General features: G+C 33.7%; 1 protein-coding gene and 1 long non-coding RNA gene across 2 annotated transcripts; both read right to left on the reverse strand.

The window, feature by feature from the left end:
- Window positions 1–2,798: 2,798 nt before the first annotated feature.
- Window positions 2,799–9,415, reverse strand: LOC111503293 (uncharacterized). Its single transcript, XM_023157564.2, has 2 exons — window positions 9,237–9,415; window positions 2,799–9,179 (listed from the first exon to the last, which is right to left on the reverse strand). The coding sequence occupies exon 2, from the start codon at window positions 9,161–9,163 to the stop codon at window positions 8,081–8,083; it is 1,083 nt and encodes a 360-aa protein (XP_023013332.1). The 5' UTR covers window positions 9,164–9,179; window positions 9,237–9,415; the 3' UTR covers window positions 2,799–8,080.
- Window positions 9,416–10,077: 662 nt separating this feature from the next.
- On the reverse strand, window positions 10,078–13,776 carry LOC141482326 (uncharacterized). Its single transcript, XR_012465463.1, has 3 exons — window positions 10,585–13,776; window positions 10,348–10,532; window positions 10,078–10,281 (listed from the first exon to the last, which is right to left on the reverse strand). It is a non-coding gene; the product is annotated as an uncharacterized lncRNA (long non-coding RNA).
- Window positions 13,777–15,531: the final 1,755 nt, after the last annotated feature.

Raw genomic sequence — 15,531 nt, forward strand, 5'->3', positions numbered from 1 at the left:
GGAGGGTAGGGTTGATAGTGGGAACGGAAGTATGACTTGCAGAAGCGTTGGGTGTAATGTGACATGTGTGACGGCACAGTAATGATTTCCATGAATGCGGTAATCTTTGTTGAGGCAGTTGGGATGTCTTTCGATATCAATAGCTTCGCGGATTATCCTGACATGGAAAGTTTTTTTGGTAGCAATGGTTTTGGTCCAAAAACAAACACTTTTCCCAATCACCAACTTCCATACTCTTCTCGACGTCCGTTTCACCAACGAAGTTTGCGTCTTTATCAGAGTATTGAAGTTTTGGTGATTGAGAAAAGTGCTTGTTTTTGGATTCATTCTACGTCAGAGATTTCACATTTCAAAATGGTTCTGGTGCTTTCCAATAATGATTAATTATCAGTAATAATCGAAAATCACTTCAACTACTAATCAACAATAATAAAAAAAACAATACTTAGAAAGCATTGGATACCTAAATTTCGATAACTGAAAAGCCTTCTCCTTGAGAGCAATTGAAACTAAGGGACGTAACGATCCATATCTCCATCAATAACGCCAGGAGTACGTTTTCGTCGGGTTTAAAAATTCGACATTTTCAATTTTGTACTATGAAAAAATTTAAGTTTCATTTGCAATTCTAAGCAGTTTTCACCGCAAAATATTTTAAATCTGAGACATACCTAGGTATGTGTTCCCTACTATTGAAAATACTTCTACCACGCCAAACAATAATAATACTGCTTCTCAACACACGTTCTCCTAACCGAGTTAGTATAATCAGATGACAAAAACTGCATGATGATTGTAGGTTTACTGTTAATTCAGAATAAACTGTTTCTGTGTAATGAGAAAGGAATGCTTCATCTATTACGTAAAACCAATGTTGAATAGATATCAGGGTGAATAACTAGATATATGCACCATTTCCCATTTCCATACATTAAATTAAGATGGAGTCATTGTGAGAATACATAACACATTTTTCACTTGTCAATGTTGGCTGGTGATAATTTTATTTATGATGCTCCATTTTGATCAATTTTATTGTTTCTTGGTTATTCTCTAGTTTGTATTATTTCAAACTAGCTTCTCATTTATTTGGAGCCCAAAGTCATAAACTAATTTTTTCCAATGTGAAATTTTTGATGAGTAGTAGTAGTAGCAGTATTTGAAGACCATTCAAATTTTTTAGACTACCTATATTAATATTATTTTTCAATCCCCTGGTTTCAAATCTGACGAATTTGTAGCTTACCTACTCTAGACTTCCTCAATTGGTCATACGATTACATACAGTCGTATTTATCTTATACACTAACCACCAGATTTTGTTAGAAGTTTAATGGTTGTATAAGAATAAAATTCACTTTCTTCTCTTGAATGTATTTGTGACACCAAAATAATTTGAATTTGGAAGTACTATGTGGAATTCAGTTTACAATATACACATCAATTGATTAGAAAATATATAAAGATTTTTGAAATATATTAGTTTCAAATGTCTAAATTTCAGACAGATCTTCTGCATAAATGCCATACTTATTCGAGTATTTTATTTTTATATGAAATTTCATAATCTCACATCAATCCTCCATATTTGTTAGTAGGTACACATAATTTTGCATATATACACAGATTGTTGGCTATATTCTAACACTTACCTGATTCATTTTTCGCCTTTATACCAAAGACTACATGACTGTACAATATTGTAAATATTTCTCATTGTAAACCAGGTAGCATGAGAAGAGTTTTTCTCAATTCTTTAAAACATATGCTCCTACACACACAATAGTATGCTGTTTGTATTGTTCACATTGTTACTCTTATTTACTACTGTATTAAAATTGTTTATATCAGAACTTGTTTTTGTATCTTTCGAATTTTGTTTTCTTACAAGAATAATAAACCAATCAGTTTATCTTGTCGATCTACTGTACACATAACCATATTATAATTATATAAGGAAAAAAAGAGGATATATTAAATATAATTATATTCCCAAGCGGCATTGTGGCTGTACCGTCTGTGATGATGTTTGACAGAATCTAAGAAATGACGTACGCATACAAACCTATTTTTAGCGAGTTTTTCTCAAGACTTTTCATTTCCTACGTTCAAATTAATAAGTAATATAAGATGTGAATGTTTTCTACATAATATATTACATTTTTGTGAGATAATTGTTTTCCTTCTGTTGAATCTATGAACGACTCTTCACAAACGTGCGGATCCTAGCCTTCTGGTGATTCGTTTTCCAATTCCATAAAATCTGTCAACATTCTATAACTCAAAATCTCATCCGTTTGCATCTTCTATAGTACTGTGCATTTGAAGTTTTTTGTAAAATTATGGACAAAACTTCTTATTTTATTAATTATCTGTTGATTGACGATTTTTTGATGGAGTAAGATACATTTTTAACACTCTTTTCAATTATCGATATTGTCCTTTGAATAATTCATATTATTGACTGATATTAATTTCCAACTATAGTTTTTAATTTTTCGGGTTTATAAGACAAATTACAATCTAAATTTGAAAGCACATATCGCTAGGGTCACAGCGTTTCGTGTAGGGATAGAAACACTTTGGAAATACTGTTTAGGAATTTCAATTTACATGATGACTTGTCATCATGTAAATTGAAGTTCACCTTTTATCTTCATATAATAAATGATCTGTTCCTGAATAATTTGCTTTAAATGTATTAGAAGATAATAAAAACGATATTATTATTATTATTATTAACTACGCTCTACAACAAAATTTCAATCTGATTTAATGATTTTGATAATGAAAAAGTATTGTGGAAAATATCATTTAATAAAAATTAAATACATTTGTTTCTTTTTTTACTACTCAACTATCAGCACAAATGTACAATGAAATTGGTTCATGAAATGAAACACTGTACAAAATCGATAGTTTTGTCTGAAAAATATCTTTGGCAACTTGTCTCTTTGTTTTTTTACAAACTATAAATACACAATTATGTTATATATTTCAAAAATAACAAGAATAATATCTTTGGCATTTGTATACAATTAATTTATACAAACTATTTCTGAATATTACTCAATAAGCTTGACCAACTATCACTGACTTTCTTATTTCTTCAACACATACATAGGATTTGTTCAATATTTTTTATACAATTTGTATGATTATGATATGCCAAATAAATAAAATGGTATACTATTTATATTCACACTATAACATTCAAAAATACATATATTGCACATACAAAAAAGGAAATGGCATGAATATGCTTGAAAAATAATGTGCATATTCAATAAACTATATATTGATGAAAACTAATCAGCTTACAATAAACAATTCATAAATATTGATTATCCTAAGGATAACTTCAACAATAAAGCTAAACTAACTTACGAGATCAAAACAGAATTTAAATAAAGTCTAGGTAGCTGCTGATGAAAATTTGGGTTTGGTGAAAGTACTATTTACATTATTCTATCAAAATTGTCTGCATTGCACAGAAACTGGTACGACTATCAGCCAATTTTTTGTCTATACATGTATATAAAAATATCGAATTACAAAATAATCACATACATTTATAAGCAGTAAATCAAAGTGCCAATGAACTTGTAGCAACTTCATTTACAAAATATGTGAGAAAAATCATAAAATGTATCAGATGTGCGGATAATTTCCCGAGTTGGGTCTAAGAATTCTTAGCTCCAGAAATTTTTATAACGAATACATACTTTAGTATAATATAAAATATTTTTACAATTTCAATTCATTTGAAAAAAAAAATGGTATTGACTTTGTAGTTAACAAATAACTACTAATAACTTCTTCAATAGAAACATATTTACGAAGTTTTGACAACTATCTATATTAATCTATGACAAATCAATGAACCATCTCACACACATTGTTTTTTATATTTTGTTTCTTCTAAACACTTTATACTGGGCGATAATGACTGTGATGATGTGATACCACAACTTCTTTCACACATATTAGGCTTTGAATATTTCACAGACAAAAGATAACATGTAAAATTCAAGGGGGTTATTAATATCATGATCCACAAGAAATAATGTATATTTCTGAAGTCATCTATTTTTTTTTTAAATAGCAGATTATATAATGATTTTCCAAACATTTTTGTACAGAGTGGGCCAAAATTGGACACGTTTAAAGGGAAACTCCTGTTTTCAATATCTATATAGATGGCTGTGTTTGACGGTCAAATTTTATGATAAATCTAATGGTGAAAATCGTATATTGATATACGGCATGTGTTTTGAAAATATGTATTTTCGAAAAGTTGCAGTAACTTTTTTCCTGTCAAAATTTCTTGTTTCTATGAAAACATTTTCAAAGCACTTTTTTACGTAGAATTAAATGATGTAAAAATAGTTATTGACGAAAAACTTTTTTAAATGAGACACCCTGTATATTCCTGCATATTTCAATAGAGCCTAAAGTAACCTTTCCATAAATGTAGCACACTTGATGTTTTGCTAGAGTCATCTTCAAAATACAAAGCTTTTAGGTTTTTCTCATGTAGACTTTGAAATACACACTTTGATCAAGTAGGCTTAGGACGACGCGGCAATAAAACAAAATGCAAATCTTTAGTGGTAGCAGTCAAATTTTGATTTATGTAGTAAAGACGCTCTTCAATTAGTGGTTTTTGTTCAATTCTCAAACACATTGGCAATGAAGTATGAGAATAATGAAAAATTGCATATGACAGTCTCTTTTATATAAACTGGAGAAAATGAAGAAGCAACAAGCAATTTGAATAACAAGAGGTATTCAGGGAGAGGCATTTTGGCAAGATTGCGACACAACCTAATTGATGATGCACAATTTGAAAAGAAAAGGCCAAAATTATATGAATTGAATAGGGATAAGGAGTTGGAAGAAATAGTCGTTTTAGGAGCTGTTGAAAATAATCCCAAAACGTCAACGGGAAATTTGAAAATATAAACAGGCCTACCAAGAACTAATAATAGTATTTTGAAAAAATACAAATTAAAGCCATACAGGACCAGAAGAGTTCATCAACTCAGATCAGGAGATTTTGAACGCCGCATGGTGTTTTGTCAGTGGTTCGCGGAATGTGGTAACCAAGTGCGTGACTTTTCAATAAATTAACAGGCGAAACTGATGTGAGCAGTGCTGGCACTTTCAACCACTACAATTCTTATACTTGGACACAACAATATCCTCATTCTATTGTGGAGCAGAGAAGTCAAAGAAGATTTTGATTTAGTGTGTGGGCAGGTGTTTTCAGGGGTAGAAATATCGGCCTGTTCATTTATAATGGACTCTCACATCTCACAAGTATTTAGGAATTTTAAGACAAAATATTGAACCCCTTGTTGATGAATTGCCATTAATAGAGTTCAGAATAATATATTTTCAACAAGACGGGTCTTCGCCTCACAATACTGCAATTGTCTCCCAATTTTTTAGCTGCAAATTTTGGTAATAATTGGATAGCCAACCAAAGACACAACCGTTGGCCGGATAGGTCACCGAACGTAACGCCTATGGACTTTTACCTCTGGGGAAGGTTGAAAGATCTTATTTTCAAATTGCCGGCCAATTCTAGCTACGAATTGGAACCAGTAGTGTTGCAAAGTTTTGCTTCTATTTCTCCTATCAAACTGATTTATACGGCAAGGTAGGAGAAAGTGATAGACATTTTGAACTCCTTTGTTAAAGAAATAAATTTCATTGTTTTCCAAATGGATTTAATCTCCAGCGATTGAAGTCCAATGTGAATCGCTACTTTCGCACAGGCACCGGTCTTAGAGCGCCTTACGGAATTTCCTGTAGTGCTTGTGTTTTGCTTCATTTCTTAGTAGTAAATATAGTATAGATTGTTATCAGTTTTGTTCAAATTATGCGTTTTAATTACTGCTGCGAAAAGTTTTCTCAACAATTGACAGCTACCACTGAACAATTTCTTTCTGTTTTATCGCTGCTACTTGATCAAAGTGTACATTTCAGTTTTCATCTATCTAGTTTGAAAACAGGAGTTTCCTTTTAAAAGTGTCCAATTTGGCCCACTCTGTACCTTTGCTTTTTTCCAATATCGGAAGAAATTTATCCAAAATATTCATAGTATATTTCAATAAATTAAAAAAAAATAAATTGAACATTTGGTCAGGTATCTGACTGGCTAGATTTTTGATAATTTGGTATATAGAAAAAGTAATTAATACCAGATGGTTTTCACTTTAGCTGAAAGGATGAAAATTATTATTCTTTTTTGGATAAAAAATGCAAATGCCAAAGTACTGCTGCATTTGATAGAGCACCAAGAAAAGCATGAAACATACAAATAGGTGTGCAGATCAGTGGAACAAATTTGGACACAAAAACCCTTGGTTTCAGTAAAAATATCAATGATTTGCTAACCGATATAACTGTCAGTAAGGGAATGATGAACCTTCACAAATCTCAATAAAATGAATTGATGGGGTTGTATTCATTGATGGAAGTTTGAGTGGTGCAAAGCATCTCGATTTAATGAAAAAATGTTACTTAACATTGATATCTACTGGTTGAATGAGGTAATTTCTGAATTGGATGAAACTAGAGATTTAATACCAAGCACTTTTCATTCAACAGCTGAATTAAAAAAAAACTGTTATTAATATGATTATGTGATATTTACAGTATACAAAATACTACCGACATTTGAGGTGTAGAAAAACTGAATGATTCACAAATGCCATTAAATATGACCTGTTACTTTTCAAGCGGATCAACTGTAATTTGAAAACAGCCTACACCATTACATGGTGTATTATTCGTTATACTTGAAATATCTATGCCGATTTCAACCAATTGTGATCAGCAAAAAAAATTTGATCTGAGAAAAGTATTTTCACAACAAAATATAATTAGATCTATGTGATGTAATTGGCCGACACTTGATAAAAATCCATGACGTATTCTAGTAACACTTCATTATAAGATTTTCACAGGACAGTTTACAAAACTGAATAAGTGTTTCGCTATACAATAGCTTTTCTAAGTGTTTTCATATATGTATGAAAGAGTTGACCATTAGAAAAACCTTTCAAAGAAGGTTTATAACATTAAAAAATAGGAATGTCTCTTAGGATGAGAAGGGGGTTGAACAAGTATTTCTTGTGGGTCAAAACAAAAATCTTATCTTGGTAAATCTTTTGCTAATTTGTCTATGAAATATTAGGGTGGATCAAGCAGTATAAACAAAAAAAATTTGGCTAATTTTGGACAAAATTAGGCATGATTGTACTTTATGGGATACTCACGGATTTTCACGATTTTTTCTGTGATGATACTGATGGTAGGATATCAGAATTTTACCTTTTTTTACAGCAATAAACAAAATTACGGATTTTCGCATTTTTTTTTGGGGTGATACTACATGATGGTAGGAATTTAGAACAGTTTTTATTTTTAGACGGATTCAATTAGTTTTCAGGATATGGCCTGTCAAACTTTGTATGATGTTATACTTTACTTTTTTTTACAGCAATGAACAATTGCCATTCACTAATTTTCTATTTACACATCTTCCATATCATCGCACCTGAATTTCTACCATCATGTGGTATCACCATAGGAAAAATCGCGGAAATCCGTGAGAACCCTGTAAATTTTTTTTGGAAATTTTTAAATGTCGAAGTCAATGCATTTCATACACAGAAAGCGGCTATGATTTTTTTGGTTCGGTTGTTCTCTTTGTCTTAATGTTTAAAATGTCAGTGCAGAAAAAAAAAGGCTTCAATTTGATACTTTGACAGGCTATAAGTATCTCGAAAACTAATGGAGTCCAACTAAAAAAAAAAGTTCTGAATTCCTACCATCATGTAGTATCATCCCAGAAAAAATTGCAAAAATCTGTGAGTATCCCATGAAGTAAAATTTTTCCCAAAATTACAAGAATATTGGGTATGACACATCTGATAAGGTTGGTAATAGATCTCTACCATATGCTGATAGCTTTACCAGATTTGTGATATTTACGGATTTTAAGAAAACCTACCTTATTGAGTAATTTCTGCAATTATATTCTTAATCAAAGTTTAGTTTCGATGTCTCAATCACTCAATGAATTGTTGTAATGTATTGTTGAGTTGTGTCTGGTTTTCCTTATTCCTTCTTCTACAGTCATTCTAGGATTTATTGATTGTGAGAGAGCTGTTGTTTTCTGAAAATCTATGGTCGCATAGCTCTTTTTTTCAACTGTAGGAGTCTCTGGAGCAGCAAGAGGAACTACAGATTCTTTCGCATTCAAATCTAATTCTGCATAGTTCACTTCTCGAATACCAATGTTCTCCAAGTCACAATAAAGAGTTGTTGGAGTTGGAGGTATACTTGCAGGTAGTGGACGTAAGGTTTCAATATCGCTATTATCAATATTTGCATAACAATGTCTTTCTTCAACTTCTTCTGCTAAGTCATGTAAATCTTTGGTACAATTTGTATCTACGTTCATATAAACATGGCAAGAACTTTCTAGAGTAGGCTCACTGGGGGCCATGTTCGCATACTGAAACTGAATTGATCCGTTTTCAACAACACTAGTATTAGTGTAGGATGGTTCAGGAACTAAACTACTCCTTTTGTTGTTATTATGTTCGACAGGAAGATCAGGAGGAGGTGATATTGCTGTAGGACTCAAAGGTCCATTGCTGCTTACCGAACCAGGCCTACTTATCATTGTAAATGGCCGTGTAGGTGCAGGTGCTACAATGGGATTTAAATATCCTTCAGTCTGAAAAACAGTATTAGGCCGTCGCGTAATGATGGGAGGGCCATTTGTTGAAAATTCTGCAGTACTACTAACATTGACTTCGTCATTGATGTTACCTGTTATGTGATGTTGGACAATGTTGAAAAGTTGTTCTGCTTTTTTACATTTGAAAGCGTATATACCGTGACCAGTAGGACACCTTCTGCCACATTCAAAACTGAACACTTCGGTATCAAACCCATACTTGCGGAGTGACCTCAAAGGCCACTTGGTTGGCTTTTTGCCTCTTTGGTAAAATACTAGCTCCGTTTCAGTGACCTGTAATTTTCCAGGGCTGATAGGCCTTCCCAGGTCATTTACGTTTGTTACTTGAAAGATATTCGGGTGTCGGTCGTTTATATCTGTTTTACTGCTAACACAGCCCATGATTTTTCAGCTGGAACTGAAATGAAATATGTAAACAATAATGCCAAGGTTACATTCGAGATTGGTTTCTTACTTGGGTCTTATTTTGGTAATTTCGTTGGCTTTCGCATTATTTTGTTTTCTAAAGAATCAAAAGTTTTGAACTATGTTTTACCGTGTCTGATAATCATTTTAATTTCAAAGAGCAAACTTTATCCTTTATCACAATAATTATATTTTTTGTGATGAATGATGACTGTTGACAGCAAATAGTACACCAGCACTCTTTGGTTGACAGAACCTGAGCCAGCGTTGCCAGATAATTAAAACTTACCTATCATAAGCCTATATTTCATTGGTATATAAGAGAAATTATAGGGAAGGAATGTATCTATTCGTTTCTTTGAGATCCATCAATATAATGGTTGTTTTTTCCATATGAAACCACATGTTAAGGCTATGACACCTTTCTCTACGAAGACGTCATCTTCGAATATCAAAGATAACCGAGGCTTATCTTTTATCGAAACCTTCACTTTTTGGTTTGTCCTTTTAACACGTAAAGTGCCTTGGTGGGTCAACGATGTCCACCACTTGAGGGGAAAAATATCTACACTGGCCGCGGTGGGTCGATGTTATCCACTATGCACTTTGTAACTTCTGACCGGAATGGGTCACCGTCGTCAACCAGAGTCACTCTAAATATGCAAGGAACGAACTAAGATGTATTTAGCAAGATTTTGATCTATTTGGTTTTTATACTGGTGGTTAACATTGTTCGCCAGAGTCAAAATATCAGTACCAAATAATTTTGGTTTGAGGTAACTGTAACTAATTTTTGAGCGTCAATAATTAAATAGCTCTTGCAACAAATATCATAAAAACAAAAAGCTAAGTGAACATTTTTATTTATTTTAATTTTGAACTGTGTACTTCAAAAAACATTCTAAGCAAACATGTTTGTTGCACTCTTCACAACGATATTTTGACTTCTTTGTTTTATTCTTTGCCGATTTTTTTTCCATTCTCGTCACGTTTTTGTTATAACAGACACACCTGTCTTTTATTGGCTTCAAATAATTTGTGATCAGTTTCAGAATCGGGCAAATTATCAGGGAATATATCACGTTTTAGGAGACCTGTAAATTTGTGATACATATCATTATAAATGTAGATAAATCACTAAGGGGGAAATATCTCCTAACCTTCTATAACCTCCTCTCGGAATTTAGTAATCGACATTTTATTTGTGACCTAGTAATCGACATTTGTGACCCGCTGGTGAATCCAATGAGAATTGACAATTGCTGCACCATTACCAACTCTATGGCAAGTTTCCGGTACCATTTGACGCCACGCCTAAGCCAGTAGTTATTGGCCTTCATTTGATCTGAAAATTTTAATAGTTACAAAACGAAATATAATTTATAAATATTACTTACCCGAAATATCAATTTAGCTTCTGTTTATTGTACCCAATGACAGACTTAGGCTTCATAATGCCTCCTTTTCGTTTATGCACAGTAACCATTTCCGGTATATACTTTGTAGTAATCATAACGATACCTCGTTTATTTTTCCATTTTTCAATAAAAATTCCGTTGTTACTTTCCTTTGAAATAGCTTCACCCTTTTTAAGTTTTTTATTGATTACATCTTTGGGATTCTTCTTTTTATTGCTGCGTAGTGTACCTATGTAAGTTTCATTCAACAACAATTCTTGAGCTATTTCCACAGATGTATAATAGTTATCAATACCAACTGTGCGTCCTTTACCAAGTAATTCCTTGGTCAAATCCGTAACCACTTTGATTTTCAACTTCATCTCTTATCTGTTCACACAGACCTTAAAATCATATAAATATCCACCCTCTAGACATAATTTAAATAATTTTATACCGAATTCGTACCTTTTATTGCTGATGTATTGTTTAAATTTTATTGGCCCCTTAAAGGGAACTAGGGTTTTAGTTTCGATAAAAGTGGACTTATTTTATGCAGCCCATTGTCGTTCTCTAAAACAACTTCGTTGTTAGCAAAATGCCAGGTTTTCAGAAGTAATTGGAAACGGTTTCTTAGCATTACCTGAGAAAGTCCAGTTCTGTAAATGACGCTTTTTGACCAGTATGAACATATTGAAGGCGAGGACATAAGTCCAACCACAAAATACATCCTACAAATTTTTCCATCTCATCTTGTGTGGCGTCTTTCCAATTTTGTATGCGAGATTTCGGATGTCCCTTGCTTTTCTCTTATGCAGCATATCGATTTGTTTCATTTACGAGTAACACAAATATATCATCAGAAATTACATATTTATAAAAGTAATATGGGGTTTTTTGAAAATCATCATATAAAAAATGATGAATTCCTGGATTGTGCTTCATAGTATTTCCGGTAACGGGTCCCCAATCCACCCTGTCTAACACTTCGTCAGCTGGCAAATTTTCGCCAGGATCAGATTCGAGAAAAACCGTGTTCTGCGCAATTACTTCCTCAATAGTTCTCTCAATCTCATTCTCCTATACTTTAGGATCAAAGTTATGAGGTTCATTACCAGGAACTTTTAACGGTCTTCGTACTGCTTCAAATGTCTGGGGCTGGAAACTAGTGGATGCCATGCCCTTGCTTTGAACTGCTCGTCGATTTTTTTTTGGTACTACGAACTCATCGGAGTCCGAATTTGAGTCACTTGGTTCATACTCGGAAACATCTGATGAAAAATACGACTCATCAGATAGCACATCATTCCACAATTTTCCAAGTATTTCCTAATCTTTTTCGTAAGACTTTTTTTTTAATCCACTAAATTTACTTATACCAAACGATTACAACTTGTAAATGCATATAAAACGACTTATTTGCAACTACTACGCCGCCTAAGCTAAGCAAGAATTGATGTGAATACAACAGCTGATGTCGCCCACACATGCCACATGCCACATGGTCACAATGAAAGTTCGAGTGGTTAAAGCCGCGGTGGGTCAATGGTGTTTACCAATTTTTTTTTTCGCATTTTTCCAAAAATAAGTGAATTTTGGGGTAACTATTTACCTTTTCTTTACATATATGCATTTTAACATTTATACCTAAAAAAAAATTGTGGCCAGTAGGGACTGCCAAAATGTCTTCTCGTGGTGACACCCTACGTAAGAACAGTTCAGTGGTTCAGCCTAGCATCAGTGATGGGTCGAAACAGCTCTGTCTAGTGTTAGATTTGCAACAACAATTGGTAAAATAACGAATTTTCATGAACATTATATCAGAAGGAACAACACCGAAGAAAACCAGTTTCGTTATTTCATTTAAAAGTTATCCTGTAAAACGATACTTATCTGTACAACTGGCAACGCTGACTTGCTTTCCGTTTTTAAGACTTTCTGATTTCTTTGCTCAGGCGTTGATGAAGGAAAATCGTGTACTGCAAATTTTCTCAAAATTATTGATATGTATTGAAAGAAGATATTGACAAACTGAACGAAAAAAACATTCAAATAATTTTTGAGAAGGAAGCCTTTTAAATTATCTCACGTTAGTTTGGAATTAATTTCAATGATACTAATTGACACTAATTTAAGTAATTAAAACAGTTTCAGTTATCAACAAAGCGTTGAATTCTTAGTAAACCAAATATTAATGAATAATGTGGAAAGTAAATGTTTGCATAGACCGCAGACGAACATTTTTAGAGAGTATGAGTAGGTATAGTCTGCATTTTTTTTGACAACATTGGGATCTAGGTATTTTTTTTCAAATATGATATATTTTTGATGTTGATGAGTCTACGTTGGTTTTATTAAATTGTTCTTCTTTATCTTGAAATGTTGTGAAGTCAGTCAACTGAACTAAATTATATATCTGAGGTAATCTGAAAAAGATTTATATATGTAGGTGAGGTCGAGCCAACTTAGTTACAATTACAAAATTATCAGATTTGTTTAAAAACGGCATGTGATCACCAGAATAAGTTTGGCCAACTAAGCCACTATACCCAAAACATATGAAGATTGATGAGGCCACCTTTATATCGGCCAGAAAAATAGTAAGCTGTGAAACTAATGTTATGCTCTTAAAATTGGAAAAAACGTATTTTGAGGGGCGTATTATATTAAGCATATCAAGGACGTATCGCTGGGTAACAGAGACCATTGCATGAAGACTATTATGTACAGCTCAGTACGCTAGGTCCATTGTGATTTAGATTGGGTAACCCGTTCATCCTTGTCCAGACCAACTAACATTGAGTTAAAATTTCGTTAATTTGATATCAATTATCTTGTATTAAAAGGATAGGACAAAAATACATTTAATTCGAATACAATCTGGTCCGAAAATGTTGCCATTACCATAGGTCTGTACGTGATAGTAATTCACGCAACAAGTCCGGAAAATACTGTTTTTTTTGACAAGTAGACAAATCAAGTCATATTTGAATTGAGTATTGAAATTCGAACAGAACATAGGTACTAACAGTAACATTCTAATTCAAATCTATTTATATGAAAATTCGAGCCATTCCTAATATTGAAGGGTTAGGTTATGTCCAAAAAGAGTGGGTCTATTCGACCCTTCACCGCAACCCGCAAGGGTTTATTGTGGCTAACACACACTCGACCAAATAAACCCAGTCTTAACGAAGCCGATTAGTTTGCATGGTGAGTGGTCTTTCAGATAAGATGGTAAGAGTACGGCTCTGCCAAACTCTAAAAACCTGATTTGGTCCCCAGCGGGGCAGGCACAAAGTATATGCTCTGCTGTTTCATCGTTAATGAGGTAGTCAGATAGTCAAGGTACAAGATTTCCACCTTGATACCCGCAACAACTATATAACCCATATGAGGGTTTTTGCACGTCAGCTACACCTGACGATGCCTTAGATTCAACCGTGCAAGTTTTTTCGCCTCTGGTTTTTGTAAATCTTCCCTTGAGCGCAAACGTTTGCTAACCTGCTCATGGGGGGTTGTTCTTCCACCTGAGACAGATTCTGCGTACACCGCTCAAGAATTTGGTGCAAGGCGGTTTCATAAGGTACCCCGCTTTCGAGGAGACGACTCAGTCGTTTCCTGGCTGCACCACCAAACCTTTTTTTCAGGTTCGGTTATTGGATCAGGAGTTGGAGAGTTGAGAAGCTCTCGTTGCTGATCTAAATTTACAGGGAGGTCAGTTGGAGTCGTGAGCTCGACATCCATCTCCTCTGTAGACTCAGCGTTAGAAAGAATTTTTAAGTTTACTCTGTCCATAAAAGTCCCACGAGTAGCTAGGGAAAGAAAATCAATTACGGCAGAGCCCCGCATTACCGCGACAAAGCGATGCTACGATGAGAGGGCGCCCGGTATCTCGAAGGTTCCGTAGGGACAGCTGATAGGCTTAATGTCATTCATCCTCTCGGCACGAATACACACACCTTAGGATTGAGCCATCGTTGGGATGACATTCAGTTAGGAACCACGAGTGATTCTGTTATTCCCGTATCCAGCGGGGCTCTACGTGGAAGCAGGCATCCGATGGCCGGTTTGCTCAACCCCCATTGAAGGGATTTAATTTGTTTGAAATACTTGGTATATTGAAATGCCTTTTGTTGAGTAAGTACTTTCCAGACTAGGCCGGAAAAATGCTATTTTCTCAAAGCGAAAGGGTCTGGGAAGTGTGTACTTCTTGGCGATTGTTTTTAGGTAAAACAAGGATAATTTTCGGCGGATTCGTATTCAGCATTGTATATGCATGGATTGAAATATAAATAAATACAGTAGTGTTTACCTAAATATTTTGGGAAAAAAACTTTTTAGTTATACTGTTCTGGAGAAAATCGAGTGCAAAAACTATATATACAAGAATTTTTTTGGTGACATTTCCTGAAGAAGTTATTCATCAATTTTAGAAGAATCGATTCAAATAACTTATAATTCAAGTATCACTTTATTGTGAGATTTTCACTGGATAGTTTACAAAACTGCAACAAGTGTTTTGCTATACAATGGCTTTCTCAGGCGTTCCGTTGTTTATATAGGTCCTCAGGTAGGTACCTATATAAACAACGAGCAGGTAAGAAACTCATTCTTCTTACTTGATAACTAATAATTTTACTAGAATTTAGTATGAACTAATTACAGATTTGAACATTATAAACAACATTTTATCAACTCATTGAATGGACATGTAGGGGAGAGCCGGTTGAAACAAGATACTCAGTGGAAACATGTGCATAATTCATAAAAAAACACACAAGAATTGCTAGTTTGGGCCTATTACTGAATATTCACTACAAACTAATATTGATTTTTCTTTCTATGAAATCTGTGAGATTATATCAGTAATTCTATGTTTTGTCAAACTGCCAAACTGTTTTGTCAAACTGGTCGGATAAAACATGATATTTAGGGCTGGTTGAA

This window comes from Leptinotarsa decemlineata, unplaced genomic scaffold (genome assembly GCF_025532065.1).
Source record: "Leptinotarsa decemlineata unplaced genomic scaffold, Ldec_3_MD MMD2_tig00001019_RagTag_RagTag, whole genome shotgun sequence".
Taxonomy (NCBI): Eukaryota; Metazoa; Arthropoda; class Insecta; order Coleoptera; family Chrysomelidae; genus Leptinotarsa; species Leptinotarsa decemlineata.